General features: G+C 50.3%; 1 protein-coding gene across 5 annotated transcripts in view; it reads left to right on the top strand.

The window, feature by feature from the left end:
- The window catches only part of APBA1 (amyloid beta precursor protein binding family A member 1), a 190,692-nt gene extending 172,172 nt beyond the window's left edge, over nucleotides 1-18,520 (top strand). For all 5 annotated transcript variants that reach the window (XM_073228633.1, XM_073228629.1, XM_073228630.1 and 2 more), the window contains 6 exons: nucleotides 136-321; nucleotides 4,074-4,253; nucleotides 7,068-7,280; nucleotides 11,882-12,001; nucleotides 14,027-14,167; nucleotides 14,922-18,520. In XM_073228633.1, the coding sequence (XP_073084734.1) occupies nucleotides 136-321; nucleotides 4,074-4,253; nucleotides 7,068-7,280; nucleotides 11,882-12,001; nucleotides 14,027-14,167; nucleotides 14,922-14,993 (912 nt within the window). In that variant the 3' untranslated portion in view covers nucleotides 14,994-18,520. The remainder of the gene's footprint in view (nucleotides 1-135; nucleotides 322-4,073; nucleotides 4,254-7,067; nucleotides 7,281-11,881; nucleotides 12,002-14,026; nucleotides 14,168-14,921) is intronic.

The raw sequence follows: 18,520 nt of genomic DNA, 5'->3' as shown, positions 1-18,520 counted from the left end.
TCAACAGGGTCTTGGCAGTGAGCTGGGAACACCCTGTTTGTGGACCACACACAGCCGGGCTGTGATATGGTAGACTCTCTAATGGGTCATTAGATGCTGCACAGGATTTACCACCCTCTCCCTCACGCCCTCCAGGAGACGATGATGGACCACCCTCTGAGGACCATTTCCTATATCGCAGACATCGGAAACATCGTCGTGCTGATGGCCCGCAGGCGGATGCCCCGCTCCAACTCCCAGGAGAATGTGGAAGCCTCCCACCCATCCCAGGATGGAAAGAGGCAATACAAGATGATCTGCCATGTCTTCGAGTCCGAGGATGTAAGGGTGTTTCCCCTGATCTCCCTCTGGGTGACCTGGGCTGCCCTTGACTAGCCAGATTCTCTTATAATCAGGATCAGTTGAATTAATCACACATGAAACAAGTATTTATTGAGCACTTATTATGTGGAAGCACTTCTCTAGTTCTAGGGATAGAAGGTTGAGTAAAACAGACAAGGTACTCAGCATAAGGCTTGTAGGGAGACAGAAAATAGATAAGTATACTTAATATAAAATTAGGTAGTGGCAAGTTCTATAAGAAAAAATAAAACTAGGTCTAGAGATAAAGAGGATCTTTCTCAGGTATCTGAGGAGGTGACGTTTGAGCAGAGACCTACGTGAAGTAAGAGTGGAGAAAGCATGTGATGTGCAAAGGCCCTGAGGCAGGGGCCTGCTGATGTAAACTGAGGAAGGGAAAGGAGGACAAGCTGCTGGAAAGCCTAGAATGAAAAGAGTAGGAGGAATGCAGAGCCATAGGAGCCCAAGCAGGCCTCACCTGGGCACCAGGGCATTTGGGAGGACATTTCTTGGGCATGCAGGGCTGCCCTATGGGCTGCAAGGAAGTTAGGATTCTTCTCCCTTCCCACCAGCCATTCGGAGCACTGTGCACCCACTCCCACTCATAACACCAGCGGCTCCTCCTGTCACAGGGCCAGTGATTCCTAACCCCATCTTTCCAGGCGATGAAGTCAACAGAGAAAATTTGCTTACAACAGGCGGGTGCATTCTTCCATTTACCCTCCTTTCCCCAGTTGTCCCTGGAACTGCTGGCAAGGCTACCAGGCTTCAAGCCACATTAGTGCCCAAGGTGCTCCTGAAGCCTGGCAGACCTTGAAGCTCCCTTCTGGGTGAGGACCACAGCCCATAAAGGCTTTGAATTGTCCAGCCCCCAGAGAGGCCATGTCAATGCCACTGACTATGCTAATTTTCCCTCCTGCCACAGAGTAATAAGCTCTGCTTCTCGTATTGAGCAGAAAGCCCTATACCTACCTAAAGAAAATTGCCTGTGGTAGCCTTGGCTGCTTAAGAGGCCATTTTTCTCCAGCAGAGAGTTCATCTAGCTGCAGTAAATTGCCTTCCTCCAAGAAGTTAGGAGTCAGAGGCAAGCTGCTTTTCTCCAGGGAGCCAGAGCTGGCCTGACTGCAGGCAAAGAGGAGGAGATGCTTTCTCTTTCGGGACCCTCCTTTTCAGTCTGGTTCTCTGGAAAGCAGCCCCCCGGGGCAAGTTCACCGAGAAGGCAGAGAGCTTGAAGTACCTCTCCCAGCCATTCTCCAGGCCATTCCTTTAAAGCTGAGGCGAAATGTGCAAACTGGGAGAAAAGTGAGTTTTAGAAGGTTCTCAGAAAGTTCTAGCGTTAAATTTAGGAATCTTCAGCCTCCTGTGTCAAGGTCAGTGGAAAAGAGGAGTTAGCTCTGCTCATCAGGCATGAGGAGCTCTATATGACCCTTCACCATCCCCACCTGGCCAAGGCGGGGTTCCTTTTCCTACGGGTTCCTGGTGGGAAGATGACAAAAGAAAAGGATGGGGAAGCAAGAGTTGGACTCTTACCTCTTTGCTTCCAAACAAAGGATGAGAGAAGGGCATTGGCTCCAGCGCTGGGAGAGCTGGACATGCATCCTGCCTCCACATACACATGTGAGGCCACAGAGCATTTGTAACGTGACAATGCTTCCCTTCCTGGGCTGCTGCATGACTCCAGGAGAAATTGCATTAATAGCAGCAGCCTGTGTTCACCAGGTGCATCCACAAATGATGGTCAGCAGGTCTGCTGGTGGCATCCTCAGGCATGTATCTTTCAGTGCCTCGGTCCACACGTGCCTCTGATACCTGCAGATCCTCAGTCCTTCCAGGTGTACAGCAGGGTGTGGGGTGGTAGGCTTGTGGCTTGTGGCATGTGAAGGCACCAGATTCTCTGGGTGAGAAAAGAAGTTTTTTTCCCAGAGACAGGCACACAGGAAGTTCTGATACCACCATTAATTAGCTGATTTTAGCAAAAATAAGAAAGGTAGGGAAAGGACAAAGAAAGCAGGTTAGAGCAGTGTGTTTTTACGACATTGCTCTAGAAGTTTTTGTTGTTTTATTGTTTTTCTACCCATCCAAATTTCACAGAGAGGTAGCCCCACGGGGTGGTCAAGCAAGTGGGCTCTGGAACCTGCCTGCCAGGCTTCAGCACCCCCAACCCACACCTTCCCAAGCTATGAACAGCTTAACCTCTGATTTCTGATCTGTTCACTGGGGACAAGGAAATAGACCCATAATTCCAAAGCCTAAAGAGCTCTGAGAAACAAATGGGACTTTTGTGGTCAATTGGCAGATAAACCTCCCTGAGCTGCCATGAGACAGTTTACAGAATTTGCCCAGCTTACTTTGAGCCTTACACTTTTTGCAGCAAGAATATTACTATGTTCATTTATAGGGCACTTCCCCAGGCCCTAAAAGGGTTATTATACAATGTGTGATATATCCCCCTGTTACTTTCAAAATTCTGGAAATTTCTGAATTCTGAAACAAAATCAGCCTTAAGAGCACAGGATGAGGGCTTGTGGACCTGTCATACTTACATCAGCCAGAGACTTGCTGTAATGGTCCATGTGATGGTCCTTGTATAGCGTTTAATGCAGTCCAGGATCATACGAAGTTCCCAGTTGCTACCAGCTACCCCAATTCATAATGTTGGGGATAATGCAGTGGAAGGTAATCAAAGCCCAGTGCAGGAGAACAGTGGAAGCAGAATTCCCTCCTATGAGCTGTGTTACCTTGAGCAGGTTCTTCTTGTCTCTGGGCCTCAGTGTTCTCACCTGGAAAATACAGGGCTGAATAAATAAGGGGCTGAACTAGATGGGACCCAACACTTCCTTTCCACAACAAATATTCTGTAATGCCCCACATTACTATCCTAAAATGAAATTCACAGATAATGTAACCTCCCCTTTTGAAAACTTTTTCATAGAACAACGTCATCACCATAAATCTAACACCAAAGATATAAAAGGAAAGCAAGCTAAAATAAAATTGTGCTTACTATAATATGTAAATGCTGGGGCCTAACCATCCCAGAAGGAATAATGGAGTCATTGGATGGGTCCACCTACTTAATTAATAGGTTTGAATATGGGAACAGATTATTCAGCTGAAGATTGTAAACACTTTGTTTGACATGTTGAGTTGGGGGCTAAATGAGAATGTAGTTTGGTAGGTAGACAGACATGCCCACATGCAGGATCACCACACTATACAGGGAGCATGCAGGCTGACGGGGATGTGATTTACTGGCAACCATAAATAGCAGTGATGTTGACAATTTTCCAAAGTCTTGAAGCTTACTCCTAGGACAAAACAAAATATCATCTTCTCTCACTTTGCTTAGTAGTTGTATTATTGGAACATTTAATTTGTATTAGAATCATACAATTATTAGAGTTGAATCTTGAACTCTGATAATTAGGTAGAGGTGCTGCATGTCTATGGATGTCCAGTGGGACATTCAGAAATCTTGCAGGATATGGAATGATTCATCACGTGTGATCTGTCTTTGGCATGAAAGTAAGTCCAGCATCTCTGACTCCTGGTCACTGAGCGCCAGTAGCTCCCTTGTGACCATTGTCATAAAAATGTCCCCACTAACTGAAAATGACCTTGGACAGTCATTAGTGCCCCACATAAGCCCACTGGCTGCACAGTCCTGAGGGGAGCTTGGCTGTCCACCAGCAGGCTGCCCTTTGCCATCCATCCCCCCTCTTTGTGCTCTCTAGGCGCAGCTGATCGCGCAGTCCATTGGGCAGGCATTCAGCGTGGCATACCAGGAGTTCCTCAGGGCCAACGGCATCAACCCCGAAGATCTCAGCCAGAAGGAGTATAGTGACCTGCTCAACACCCAGGACATGTACAATGACGACCTCATCCACTTCTCCAAGTCGGAAAACTGCAAAGATGTAGGTACTTTCCTGAAGCTGTTCTTCAAGGTGGGCAGGAGCACTGGGCAGCAGGGCCGGGAGCACTAGGCAGGAGCCCCAGGAGCGCTGGGCAGATGCACTGGGCAGGAGCCCCAGGAGCGCTGGGCAGATGCACTGGGCAGGAGCCCCGGGAGTGCTGGGCAGGAACCCCGGGAGCGCTGGGCAGGTACACTGGGCAGAAGCCCCGGGAGCACTGGGCACGAGCACTGGGCAGGAGCCCCAGGAGCGCTGGGCACGAGCACTGGGCAGGAGCCCCAGGAGCGCTGGGCACGAGCACTGGGCAGGAACCCCGGGAGCACTGGGCAGATGCACTGGGCAGGAGCCCAGGGAGCACTGGGCACAAGAACTGGGCAGGAGCCCCGGGAGCGCTGGGCAGGTGCACTGGACAGGAGCCCTGGGAGCACTGGGCAGGTGCACTGAGCAGGGGCCCCAGGAGCACTGGGCACAAGCACTGGGCAGGAGCCCCAGAACGCTTGGCAGATGCACTGGGCAGGAGCCCCGGGAGTGCTGGGTGGGTGCACTTGGCAGGAGCTCCGGGAGCGCTGGGCGGGTACACTGTGTAATGCTGCTATGGATGTGGAAGCAGAACAGCTGGAGGTGAAGAGTGTGGTGTTGGCCAGACGTGGCTAAGGGCTGTGGCCTGCAGAGGCCCCTCTGGCTCCCCTTACTGCGGCCCTTACTCTAGACTGCTGCACAGGTGGAGCAGCCAGCCAGGTGGGACATGCTCTGCTCCTGGCAATCCCAAGCTATGTTTGGGGTGGGTTCTTGAGATGGCAGGACACGAACTCTGCCCTTTCCCAGCCTACATTCTAGGAGAGTGCACAGATAATGTAAATGATGGTGCTGGGCACCAGCGCTAGTCCGAGACAAGTGTGCTTGACAGAATGGAGCAGATCTTGGGTCTCAGGTGGTAAGTGCTGTGCTCCAGGGATGACGCTATTGCTTCAGACCAACATCTGCAGGAGCTTCTGGAGGAAACAGGGCCATCTGGGCTGGACTACAGGTCTGGGTAGTTTTTCATCTGGCCGATTCAAAGTCAGAGAAGCATGGAGGTCAGAAAGCTCAGGAGTTGTCTGGGGAGCTGTGAATGAGATGGTGTGGCTGGAGCAGGGGTGTGCATGGGCAGGGACATCAAGAGGCCAGGATGGGATTCAGGTCAGACCTGGAGGGCTTGACAGTCCAGCTGAGGGATGTGGACTTTATCCAATAGGAAAAAAGTGCCTTCATGACAAAATGATCTTTTTATCCACTAACATATGTTAAGTGTCCTGGGTTTCCTAGATGCAGAGCCTGAGACAGGGATCTTGTTCAAGGGATTTTGGGGGAGAGTACACTCAGGAAAAAGTGAGTGTGGGCAGCAGGGTGGTGGGGATGCTAAGGAGGAATGTGGCCTCACTGGAGAAGAGCTCCATTCTGATCCAGAGGGAAGCTCTGGGTTGCAGATTGCAGGACAGATTTGTCCAACTTTGGGTCAAGGTTGCTGACAGGCTTTGTACCCTGTGCCAGTCAGTCCTTGACACCAAGGTTGGAGGTAGGTATGCTCATGTTGCCTTAATACAGCACCACAGACTGAGTGGATTCAGTGACATAAATTTATTCTCTTCCAGTTCTGGAGGCCAGAAGTCTGCGATCAGAGTGTCAGCAGGTCTGGTTCCCTCTTAAGGCTGTGAAGGAAGGATCTTTTCCTGAAGCCTCTCTCCTTAGCTTATAGAAGAGTCTTTACCCTGTGTCCTCATATCATCCTCCCTCTGTGCTGTCTCTGAATCCAAATTTCCCCTTTTCAAAAGGATAGTAGTCACATTGAAATAACCTCATTTTAACTTGATTACCTTTCTAAAGACCTTATCTCCAAATAAGGTCACATTCTGAGGTACAGAGGTATGGGGGTGGTTAGGACTCCCATGGAAGAATTTTGAAGGGGACACATTTCAGCCCATAACAGGGGTTGTCTCCCAGTGGGCAGTTCTCCAGAGACGAAACTAATGGTGAGCTTCAGCAGCCAGAAATGGCCTGTGAGGGGACTGTGTCAGACCCAGCGGCTGCCTCTATAGCATGTGCATGAGCACACGTGTAACTGTGAATATGAATAAATGAATGCATACACTTTTTGTGGAAGCTTCCAGAAAGTGTGTAACCCCTGTAAGGTGTCACTGCAAACCTTGGCAGACTACAGGTATTCAAAACCAACTCCTGTCTTCTCTGCCCTGCCAAGGAAGGCCACAAACATTATGCATATCCAAAACATTGTCTTTCCATCTGCTCTCCCAACCTTTTGGTTTTGATAACTTTTAGCATCCTTTTTCCATTTTCCTAGCTTTCTCCTTGCAGAAAAGTGTTTCTGTAGTGTATATTTATTTGTTTTTAGTCACATGATCAGGAATTGTAAATGTTGGGAAGAATTTGCAAGGTGCTGTGGAATAAGGGAACCTGGGCACAGAATCCAAAAGCTATTTCCAGAAACCAAAATGTGCCACTAAATCTCCCACCTCTTCCTCTCTCACTGGGGACTAGAAAAAAAACACCTGGTACCCCTTGTGGTTGTATTGCCAAGGTAAGATTTCTTTTATGGGACTAGAATTATAAAAGAGGGTATGGACCTTTGTTAAATCATTTCTTACAAATACCAAATGCCATGGAATACAGAAAAGACTGGACTTATTTGGGTTGGAATAATCAGTAAAAATGCCTTCTTTAGTCAAGGCAGGAAGAGGGGAAATGCTTTGATTTCTGTCACTACCCTGGATGGTTACTGATTCAAGCTTTCTAAGTGTTTTTTTTTCCCCTCCCTTTCAGGTCTTCATAGAGAAGCAGAAGGGAGAAATCCTAGGTGTGGTGATTGTGGAGTCTGGCTGGGGATCCATCTTGCCCACCGTGATCATCGCCAACATGATGCATGGAGGGCCCGCAGAGAAATCAGGGAAGCTGAATATCGGGGACCAGATCATGTCCATAAATGGCACCAGCCTGGTGGGCCTGCCTCTCTCTACCTGCCAGAGCATTATTAAGGTACCTGGAAATGGGAATCCAGTCATTAATATTTGGCACCGAGGAGGACACATATACAGAAGGCATGACTGGCACTCAGGTTGTTAACTGTCAGGTTACTAAGTACAGATTCCTCCTTGAAATCATTTTTAGATCAAGGATGGTATGTTTGGTTCATATAATACCACCGTCTAGTACTGTGCCCATCACAGGCATCACTAATCAATCGCAGCCCAGACTCATCCTCAACAGAATGTTCCTCAGCTTAGTAATGCAGACAACCACTTATAGTCAGTGAGAAGTGCTTGAGGTGATTTACCATCCCTGTTACAAATCATGCAAAAGCTTCTAATTCAAGAGCACTTTTTTCTTCGCAGTGGCCATGGCTGTGATCCAGGTGAGTATATCTTCCCCCAGAGCCTGCAAAAAGCAATCCATATGTGCCCAGGTGCTGGAAGGAAGAAACTGGTATAATCTATGTATTCCTTCTCATGAAGAGGAACATGATTACTTCTTATCCAACCTGAACTGATGCTCATGCATGAAGCTAAGAAGAGCTACTTAAAAGAAAATTAAATGTGAATTTTTGAGAGTAAGAAATTAGATGTTCTTAGAAATGAAGCATCCATATGTAGTCTTCCAAAGCACATTGGAACTAGCTGGTTGCATAGTTACTAGGAACAAGAATACTCCTCCTCCACTGCATACCTGGAACCCCCACTAGCTGTACACCAAGGGGCTATGAGGTGCTACAGACCCTGCAGATAGACTGGGATCCTGTGGCTTTCTTTGGTCCCTTGGGGTTTCCTGAAAGACTGAACTAGAACATAGAATGTATATGTGAGAGAGAGTGAAAGTCTGAAAGCAAGAGTGAATAAATTCATATTATAGTTATTCTGAGCAAAAGAGAATCACAAAAAACAATGTTCCTGGCGAAGGAGTCAGAGGTAGAGGTCAAAGTGCATGTATAGGATACAGAGGTGTGTGCCCCTTTGTTCTTAATGAAACAGATAGTATTCTAATTCCTCATAAGATTATCCCACCCAGAAAGAAATAGTCCTCTTTGACCTCACTTAATTTCTTTTTTTACATCTTACACTTAAATAAATACTACCTCTTGCTTAAAATACATTAAAGATAAGATTAAAGAGCCCACTTTGAACATGTATATTCATTTAAACATGTTTAAATGGGCCTCTGTTAGGGTGAAGCCAGAATGACAGTATGTATGTAGAGGATAATTTATAGTTGAAAGGGCTCTGTGTGCCCTAATGGCAACGTAGAGGTGAAATGCTGTGAGCACATAGAGGGGGAAGAATTTTATTTGATTTTTAAGGTGGAGCCTTGAAGGAAGAGTAAGACCTCGGTGGTACCGGAAAGGAAAGTGGTCTTTGGGACTTTGTGCTTGAATTGATGGGCAGCGGGCTGGCTCTGTGGCAGGGAGAGACAGGTCTGAGCCTGACCTGGGGAGGCCAGGAGTGACTGGGGATGGGGAGTCAGGACCATCCACATTTGCTGTCTCACATATACATGCCAAGGCTCATGAATGCCCTTTCATACCAGTGAGTAAGTTACTTACATACCTGTGCACGTGGGAACCACTGAGGGACCCTGGGAACCAGACACGCTAGATACAATCTATGCCCCAAGGGAATGAAAGAATGATTGAGTGCTGAGCGCCTGGCACCTTTCCAAGAATGTCATGGCCACTCACAGAACTGCATGGCAGCCTTCTGTAGGGTAGGTATTGTTGTCATGCCCATTATACAATTTAGGAAACTGAGGCACCAAAAGATGATATAATCATTCACAGTCCTAGCCAGTCAGTGGTGGAGCTGGGTCACTCAGCCACCCTGTAAAGTCCCAGCAGGGTACATGGTCAGATCCTGGGGCAGTGGTTCTCATCTTGAGGTGGGGAAGGTCTTGACCACTCCTGAGCCCTGGGGGACATTCGGCAATGTCTGGAGAAGCTTTGGGGTGTCACAGCTAGGGAGGAGGAGATACTCCTGGCATCTACCCCGTAAAGGCCAGGATGCTACCCAGTTCCTGCAGTGCACAGGACAGCCCCCCGTGCAGAGAACACCCAGCCCAGGATCAGTGGTGCTGAGGCTGAGAAAGCCTGCTTAGGGGCAGAGGAGTCCAAGATGTGGGAGAAAGCGAGGTTGGTCAGGGAGGTTGGGGTGTTGATCTTGGTCGGGCAGGGTTTAGAGAGGAGGAGCCAGGAGAAGGGATAACTTGAGTGAGGGTGGAGCTGAGGCCTGGGTGGGAATGAGGGCTTCTTGAGAGTGGGTGAGGCTGCTTATCAGCACCCATTACACTCCTGCCTGGCAGTGCCGGACCGTCCCACCCACCTCATGACTGTTGGCTCACCAGGGAGGGAGTCGGCGCACACCTGGCTCACAGACCAGTCATCAGAGGCTTGGGAGGGGGAGAAGACTTGCCCAGGCTCCCAGGGGACAGACAGTCTGGGTACCCAGGCGACCCTCTGTGCCCCTCCCTGCCTCTGCACACAGGAGGTAGACGAGATGAAGACCGCTGAGACCAGGAGGGCAGCTTCCCCTGTACCACACAGGGACTCATCTTCTGTCCAGTGGATCTCACAGCAGAATGGAAACTTGCCCAGAGCACTATCTGAGCCATTCATTTCCCAAGGGAAAGGTTTGTTTGCACCATTAGCTGACCCTTGATGTCTACAAGTGGAGTCTCTATGGAATCAGAAAGTTAAAAAGCCATGTGGTGATGAAAGAGATACAACATAAAGATGGAGAGTAAAGCAGACAGTGCGTCCAAGTCTGCCCTCAGCCAAGTACTTCGTGAGGCAGGACTCAGCCGAACTTCCTCAGCTGCTTTGTCCAGAGGAAAATGTGGTGGTCCACCCTGGCTGGAAGAACTCTACCACTGACTTGAGCAAGAATTGCCAGGACTAAATGAACACTTTTATTGGGTTGTATTATTGTTTTTAAGTTCCATAGACAAGACAAGTCTTTCGCCTTCACCTGAGCAGGTGTTCAGTCTGGTGAGGGTGGAGCTGAGGCCTGGGTGGGAATAAGGGCTTCTTGAGGGCCCACCCTCTTGGGCCACTGCAGGGGAATGTTCTGGACGCCTTCAAGGCTTCAGGTTAGTACTGTTTGTTTAGGTGTCATGTCAGTGCGCCTGGCAGTGACTTTAACGAGCAGCTCATACCCGGATGAATCAGCGCTTTGCAAACTGTGAAATGGCCTGCGAAGGTGGGGGTGGGCCCATGTGAGCATCTACTCAGGTGAGGGCAAAAAGGAGTTGTGTTTTCTATGGAATTTAAAAACAGTAATATCTGGGATCTTGTTAAAATGCAGTGACCTGATTCCGCAGGCCTAGGGTGAACGTCTGTGCGGTCAGCAGCTCCAGGAGATGACGTCGCCCATCTCTGGGCTGTGCCCTGAGGAGCAGGGCCTAAGGCACTGTACTGTGCATCTTGCCGCTTGAATGCACGATGACCTTTTCCTGCTGGTTACAGGAAATAGAATACATGTCTAGAATAGAGTTACAGGTATTGAATTATTTTAATTACTTTCTTCACTAGCTCTCATTTCTTCTGTCATAATTCCTTAAGTGTAATTACTGGCCGGCAGAACATGTCGGCAGACCCCTGTTCAGGGCCTCTATGGTCCTGCCCCCCGGTTCTGCTTTTTTCTTTTTGAAACTAGAATACGGCTTCCCCTTCTGCCCCAGGATCATCCTTTTTCTGCTTTCCTGTTGCTATAGAAACCATTCTGGCTTCTCTCCTGTCCTGTCCCTCTTCCCTACCTTCCCCTCCCACAGTATGTCTTAATTTGCTACACTATTTCAATGTTGTCATGGGGACACACTGACCGGTTGGCTAATTGGCACCTCCAGTCAATGGCAGCTCAGATGGCCAAGTTCATGGGGCCCGCTGGGAGCCCTGGTGAGGGACGGCAGAGCAGATGCGCCATCTGCCTGTTTCAGGTCGCCATCCCTCTAAGCCTCGTCTCGCAGCGCATTTCCCAATCTAGAAATCCTTTCGCTGAGGGACAGATCAGGCATCTTACATCAGTCCATGCAAGAGGAAGGAACCCGCCAGAGCAAGATGAACTTCTTAGTTAACTTTGAGGAAACAGAGCCATTCTTCTGCTTTTCAGTGTGCTCCATTGGGTTTTTCTGACCTTCACAAACATCCCTACGTAATCCCAGTGGTTACTATGGATAAACATTTAAAGCAGGTGGCCTTCGGAATGGCCATGATTCTGACAACAAGCTTCTCATTTTCAGAATCCTTGCCTCTTGGTTCCCACAGATTCCTGGCGTGTGATTGTCCGTAGTGGGAGGAGAAGGCACCCAAGGCCCCGTGGCTGCCTTGGCACCCTGCAGCCCTCCCCTGAGTCCCTGGGGACCCGGCTCCCCACACTCCCAGGGCCTCACAGGTTTCTTGGCTCACTGCAAGTGATCAATAAATATTTACTAAGTGACTGAGAAAGAGGAGGTTCTCAAAGAAGGTGGTGCTATTGCCCACAGGCCACAAGTACTTCCGGACTCCGCGAAATAACAAAGACATGTTGGGGCCCCGTTTGCCTCCCGTGCGTGTGCCTGGGTGGCCACTGTATCCACTGTGCCTTACCCACATTTAGGGCTTGAAGAATCAGCCCCGGGTGAAGCTGAATATCGTGAGGTGTCCTCCGGTAACCACCGTGCTGATCAGGAGACCAGACCTCCGCTACCAGCTGGGCTTCAGCGTCCAGAATGGAATCGTAAGTACAGCTTTAGACCTTTCTCCAAAAGTCTGACAAACAAAACTGAGGCTCACGGTTCATTTTATTAAAGCCAGTCCATTCCCTGAAAGAATCCAGCAAGGAAAGGGATGAATAGGTGAGGGCAGGCTCGGCTTCCCCCACGGCCCGAGCCAGGTCCTACCCCATGAGGAGAGGCGGGTGCCTCACAGCGCCCTGGCGCTCAGAGTCCAGCATGGCTGTGGCGGTGCAGGGTGGCCCTCCTAGCAGACAGCTTGACACTGTCTCAGGTGTACCGCTAGGGGTTCCCTCCCCAGCCGCCCCAGGGACTGCTGTCTGGCCACCACCCTGGCTGTACATGGAGCCCGCAGAGCTGCTGCAGCTCCTCAAGCCGGGGGTGGGGAGCGCTGGGCTTGCCGGGGTTCAGGGCCCTGGTGACTCCAGTGCGGTCCAAGCTGAGCCCCCGCCCCATGGTGGTACTGTGTGAATGGTCTCCGCCTGGCCTTTTTAACCTGCCAGGCACTTTGGGGCTAAAGAACATTGTCATCACCGGGATGTCTGCCTTAAAATAAGACATTCTTTTCTGTCTTTGTTGTGGTAAAATCTACACATTAAATTTATCATGAACACCGCTTTTGAGCATACAATTCAGTGGCATTGAATACGCTCACAGAGGATTAGGACTATCACCACTCTCTCCAGGGCGTTTTCTTCATCCCAGACAGAAACCTCTTACTCAATACTAGCCCCTTTTTGTCTGATCTGCCTCGTTCTGGATTTCTGGGAATCAGGGCTTTGGTGACAAACGTGCTCCTTGTCCGTAACGTTCCTGATTTTATAGGCTATGCATGCACCCTTTTTGCCTCCATCCTTCCCAATACAACAGCCCTATTCTTCCCCCATTAAGTTTCAATGAAGAGTTACAGGTAATTAAAATGTTATTCTAAGAATGTTTTAAGTTTAGAGACCCCTTGAAGTCCCAGTCAAGGTAGAAATGCCCAGCCCGCTTCATCTGTTTTTTTGAACCTTAGTGACCTCGATGTCCTCTTATGGGCAGAGTCAGGGTTATTCCTTCTAGTTTTGGTCTGACACCCTGTTTTTATCTGTTGATGCTTCCTTGTTTGCTGAGTTCATATTTGAATTATTTTAACAGCTGTTGAGACATGAACAGAGGGTTATATAACAGCGGTGGGGCCCTGAGTTTTTATCTAAAGTTTGGGAAGCGCATAAATATTTTGACCCCAGAGTACCTGAGAGGCTGAAGGGCCCTCAGGCTCACGGATGCAGGAAACAAGAGGTCATGTCACAAGAGGTCACGGTCTCATTTGCATAGGCTTTTAAATACAGGTGCACCATCTGGACTGCAAAGTCAACTTCGTAAATTCAAAACACTCTTTTGGCGAAATTTCCAGTTGCCTTCTGTGTGAGGCAGGCAAGGCCCCACTGAGCAGCGCCGAGCCCAGAGCCCTCCCAGCCCACCAGCACAGAGCCTCTGCCCACCTCAGTGCCCGGCTGTGTGGGGGCAGGAACCAGCCACATGTCATTTCTGTAAGAAGTGAGTTTGATCAAGGGCTGCTGAGTTGGAAAGGCCAAAGGAGCATTTCCCCTCCTTCAGGCCACACGCTTCGGAACACAAAGAGGGGTTTCAGCCCCACTTGGCTCACATAACTGTGACCCTAAGAAGCAGGCTGCCTGCACTCTGTAGTTCCATGTTTGAGTCCCAGTGGTAAACGTGGAAATGTGTTCACCTGTGTTACACAGGCTGACGGTTTGAAGACATTGGTGACTCAGTAACAGCCCCAAACAGTGATTTTACCAAGACCCAGCAGGGATGAAAGGTCAGAATTCAGTGTGTTGTGAAACCCAGTGACGTTCTCTTGTGGAAAAAAAAAAATGGTTTGTTGAAATACCCCAATGCTAACCACGGCAGCTCCTTAGGGATGAGAGTGGGGAGAGAGGGGTCCAGAAATAGTCTTTTATCCCCCCCCCAGTCCCCGGACATGCACTGCTGTGTGCGAGGGGTGACTTGGCCTTTGACTCTGACAGATCTGCAGCCTCATGCGAGGGGGCATAGCTGAGAGGGGAGGCGTCCGTGTGGGACACCGGATCATCGAAATCAACGGGCAGAGCGTGGTGGCCACCCCTCACGAGAAGATCGTGCACATCCTCTCCAATGCTGTGGGGGAGGTAGGAGGGGCTGGGCCTCGGGCTCCTCTGACGCCCCTTGCCTCATGCTCACCCCGGCCCTGAGCAGGCCTCCCCAGTCCTAGACACTCCCCAACACCCAGGGCAGCCTGCCTCAGACTGGACTTTAAAGCTATTAGGCAGCTGTGTCCCAGAGCAAGTCCTTGCAAAAAGAGCGAGTTGCCCTCAAGCTTGCCCCCCACCCCCCACCCCCACTGTTCACCTCTTTTCAGCTCTCGGATTCATGGCTTCTCTCCATAACTGCCCAAACTCCATTTTCCCAGCTTCACCTCGCCAAATGTGCCAGAAGATTTAAATCTTAGACTCAAGGCCAATCAACAGAACAGGCCTGCGGAGGCACCTGGCCTCAGGCCCTAACAACTGTTCCCAGGGCTGACTTCCTGAGCCCCTGACCTCCCAGGGAAGTGGGCAGGCAGGAGCAGCCAGAGCCCTCAGTGCTGCTGACATCTTAGGGTCTTCTACTTTTCTTGAAGAAAAGGTCTGGTGAGAGCAAGAGCATTTAGGAAAATAATAAACCTCACCTGGTGTTCATTGTTCATGCCGTCACTGGCCCCTAAGTTGTTAGAAAGCCAGTGGGTTGCTCTCTTCCCGGAGCCCACCTCAGTGGGGCCGTTGTCAGTGGTGGGGGTCGTGAGAGACCATCAAAGCCCCTATGGTGAGTGGTATGCCCCCACCAGCTTGGGCAGTGCCCCACGGCCCGAGCCTCGGCCCCACTAACATGCGTCTCTGCCCTCAGATTCACATGAAGACGATGCCAGCTGCCATGTACAGACTGCTGACGGCCCAGGAGCAGCCCGTCTACATCTGAGGCCGCGCCGGCCCCCGGAGGTGCGCATGGAGGACTCCCTCACCCGTGGTTGTGTTTCTCGTGCTGCATCTGTGTGCCCGCTGAGACATCTCCCTCTCATGCCCAGCATTCAGTTTTACGCAGGAAGAGAAGAATCCTCAAAGACCTCTTCGCGCGCTCTCTCTCTCTCATTTGCATTTTTGTTTTTAATACCAGGGAAGTTGTGTGTGCTCTCCCTTGAGGATGGAGAGCAGCCAGGGGCTAGCTGGTGTCTGCCCAGGACTATCCTGAAGGGCCCCTGGGGCTCCTGAGCAGCACTGTCACTGTCCAAGGGGAATGCTCCCTTCCCAAGAGGTGCAGAGCTTCCAGAGGAGCTTCCGGGGCAGCGAAGAAGCTGACTCAGCAGCACCTACAGTCCCCTCACTGATGTCTGCTCTCCTCAATTTATGGGAAAATGATAGGAACGAGGGCCAGCCTGTGTCTTTACACCCACCCACCATGGACTTGGGCCACCATATATTATTTCTGAGCCAATCCTGTGCCTCTTCTATAGCTAGTTTTAGTTTCTACATAATTGTGTTTTCTCATATGAGCCTTCTTCCCCAAGGATGGAAAGGGAACTGCCTTGGACAAGGGCACCATCATGTTGGAGAGAGCTTGGCAATTCGTCAGGTGTCCTGGGGTTCCCAGTCATCACACAGATGGGCAGGTGCCCGCTGCCTCCCTGTCACACATGTGCATATTCAGTCCCACCAGCTCATATACCAGCTTCCCTCCCCACACCAGTGAGGCACACAGAGCCCCTAGACAGCCCACACCACCTGGGCTCCCAGCATTCCAGTGGGCTCCCCGCATGTGCCCCCTGACACACAGGGGTCTAGGGGGGAGGGATCACTCTCCATGAAGCTGAGGATAGGATGTAATTGTGATACGTTGTCTGGCTCAAGGTGGGCCCAGTTTTCTTCTCTGCTCAGGGCCGGGAGGTAGGATGTGACATTTGAAACACCAGAATGGTACATAAACCACAAAACTAAGGGGTCAAGAACAACCTCAGGCTACGTCTCAGAATCCCCAAATGGGTTCCAGAAACATCATTTGCTGCTTGTGGGTCTGAGGAGTTTTCAGTTGCTGTGGAATGTTCCATGTTTCCATCGGGGGCCTCGTAGTCATGGTCTGTCAGTTCGGTGCCCATGTTTTAGTAATACTATTCTGAGCCAGCTTTCACTTATTCTTGGTCCAAAGAGCATCTTGTTTTCATGTGGGTGGGGTGTGGCTTGGTTGGGTTTTTGTTTTGTTTTGTTCATGACCTCAGCAGAGGCAGGGGAAGAGAAACTAATATATTTTATAATATTAATGTAGTCCCTGTTCTCTACATCTGGGATATTTATGTGTGTCTGTGGAAATAGGAACTTGGTGAGCTCACATTGGGTAGCATGTATTTATATGTTGAGTGGGGGTACTTTGGGGAGGGGGATATGAAATATAAAAAGATGAGGACCAAGAGATTTCCATGACCAAGTGGTGTGGTCTGCTCCCCTGGGATGACCTCTGGACATTCTGAGTACCTGGTTAGAGTCAGGAAAGCAGACTGACTGAAAGGTGTCAGCCGCTGAGCTCTGGCTGTGCTGCGAGCCCTCGCAAAGCCCAGATATCCTCTCAGGAAGGTGCAGCCCTTTCTCCAGAGGTGCCAGGTGGGCAGACCCAGGCCTCTGGTCTCCAGCTCATGCTGCTGGGAGACCCCCACAAGCACGAGGCATCAGGAACTGTGGTCCAGGTTCTCATTTACCAAACTGCGGAATGTCTGATAATATACTCAAATGCTAAAGAGTCATATGTTCATCTCGCCTTTGCCAAAAAGAGACTGTGGGTAAAACGGGAATGTAGTGTCAGCGGTGGCATTTCAGGCACCAGGTGCCTTGGTAAATCACTAGAGAGGCTCATGCCCCCGGCTGCCAGTTGGGCACCAGGACTGCCTGCCCAGGCACCTGCACAGAGGCCTGCTCGTGACTGGCCAGTGGATGGGACTCTGTCTGCACCTCCTGTGCAAACTCCCAAAGAATTACATCTGGATATTGTCACTCCAGGAGGGGGAGGCAAAACATGCCTTCCGCTGTTGCACGAGAATCTTGGGAAGTTGCACAGGTGCCAAGGAAGCCATGTTGGTAAGCTCTCCTAGAGGACAGCATGTTTTAGTGTAAGAGGAGGATTATCCACCGCACACCTTCACCCTGTGGGGTGGCTCCTCACACCCAGGTAGGATATGTTTCTGGAGCTCAGTACAGGTTCACCCACCGGAAGTGCATCCTTTTCCCCCATCCATTGGATAAAGGGAGTTAACCTACCTTCAGTGAACCAGTGAGGCAGGATCTTGTATGTTAGTAACTCTGTGTCTGAAGGTCCCCTGGGAAGTGGTGGCCTGTTTCCCTTGACACCCCAACATGCATAATGATAAGTGTAAATATCTGAATACCCTGTGTGGTGGGGAAGATTGCACAGGGCCTTCCCAAGCATGGCCCAGGCAAAAAGCCACTCCTGCTGCTTGGGTAAGACATGCTGGTGACTCAGCTTTAGGGATAGATTCCCAGATTCATCTACCCCTTTTGGTCCAGCCAGGGTGCACCAGAACCCATCCTGCCTCTGCCTGCTCACTGGGACCGTATCAGGGAGCCACTGTCAGCCTTGGGTTTGAGAGAGGAAGAAACCCTCAGAGACCAATGCCTGGAGCCCCCGCCAGCAGAGCGGGTTCCTCGGGGCCTGGAGCCCACCCCCAGGGCTCTGGGCTCTTCGCCCCTGCAGCCAAGTCTGCTTTCTGAACATCACCCAACACTGGCCTCAGAGAGTCCCAGAGTAACCTACTACCTCCCCCACCGTTCCTGCCACCCCCCCGGCCCCCGTGGGCACCCAGCTCCCCATCTGCACGCTGACAAAACCCATCCGTGAGCGCTCTGTGGGCCCCTCCTCCCAGGGGCGTGGCTGTTACCAATGTTTACAACCAAGAGCCACCTCCTCTCAGACATGTTTACTCTCCCACTTAAAAGGCCTCTTGGTTTGAATCCTGCGTCTGTCTGCTCCTTCCCTGGTTTGGGTCCACTTGAACACCCGGCCCTGATTCTGCACCCCCTCCATCAAGGCAGCGCGTGAAGCCTGTGTGGGAAGGATCTCCTTGTACATATTCAGCACAGCCCCTGGAATATGAACCTGTACTCTTGTTCTGTAAAGAGGGTGAAATATAGCTTATTGTAAAGCATTGGGAGAAGTATTGTATTTGTAACAATATTGTTCTTTGTATACACAAAACTCAATGATCTCTATATATAAATATAAATTATATAAATAAAATATCTATACACGTGAGCCTGGAATGTTGATGCCGCACACCCACTGAATGTACTTCCCCTGACAGTCTGGGCACTGGGCCCGGCCCGCCCTCCCCACCTCTGTACCATTTGGGGGATTGTGATGTATTTAATGTGTTCTTTTCCTTTATTTAACTGAACGCTAATGTCTGTAAGAGTCGCTGCAACAATAAACAAGAACTTCATCTCTTG

The sequence above is a fragment of the Manis javanica genome, chromosome 2 (assembly GCF_040802235.1).
Source record: "Manis javanica isolate MJ-LG chromosome 2, MJ_LKY, whole genome shotgun sequence".
Taxonomy (NCBI): Eukaryota; Metazoa; Chordata; class Mammalia; order Pholidota; family Manidae; genus Manis; species Manis javanica.
Note: the sequence above shows the minus strand (reverse complement) of the source record. Positions and strands in the feature narration are given on the sequence as shown.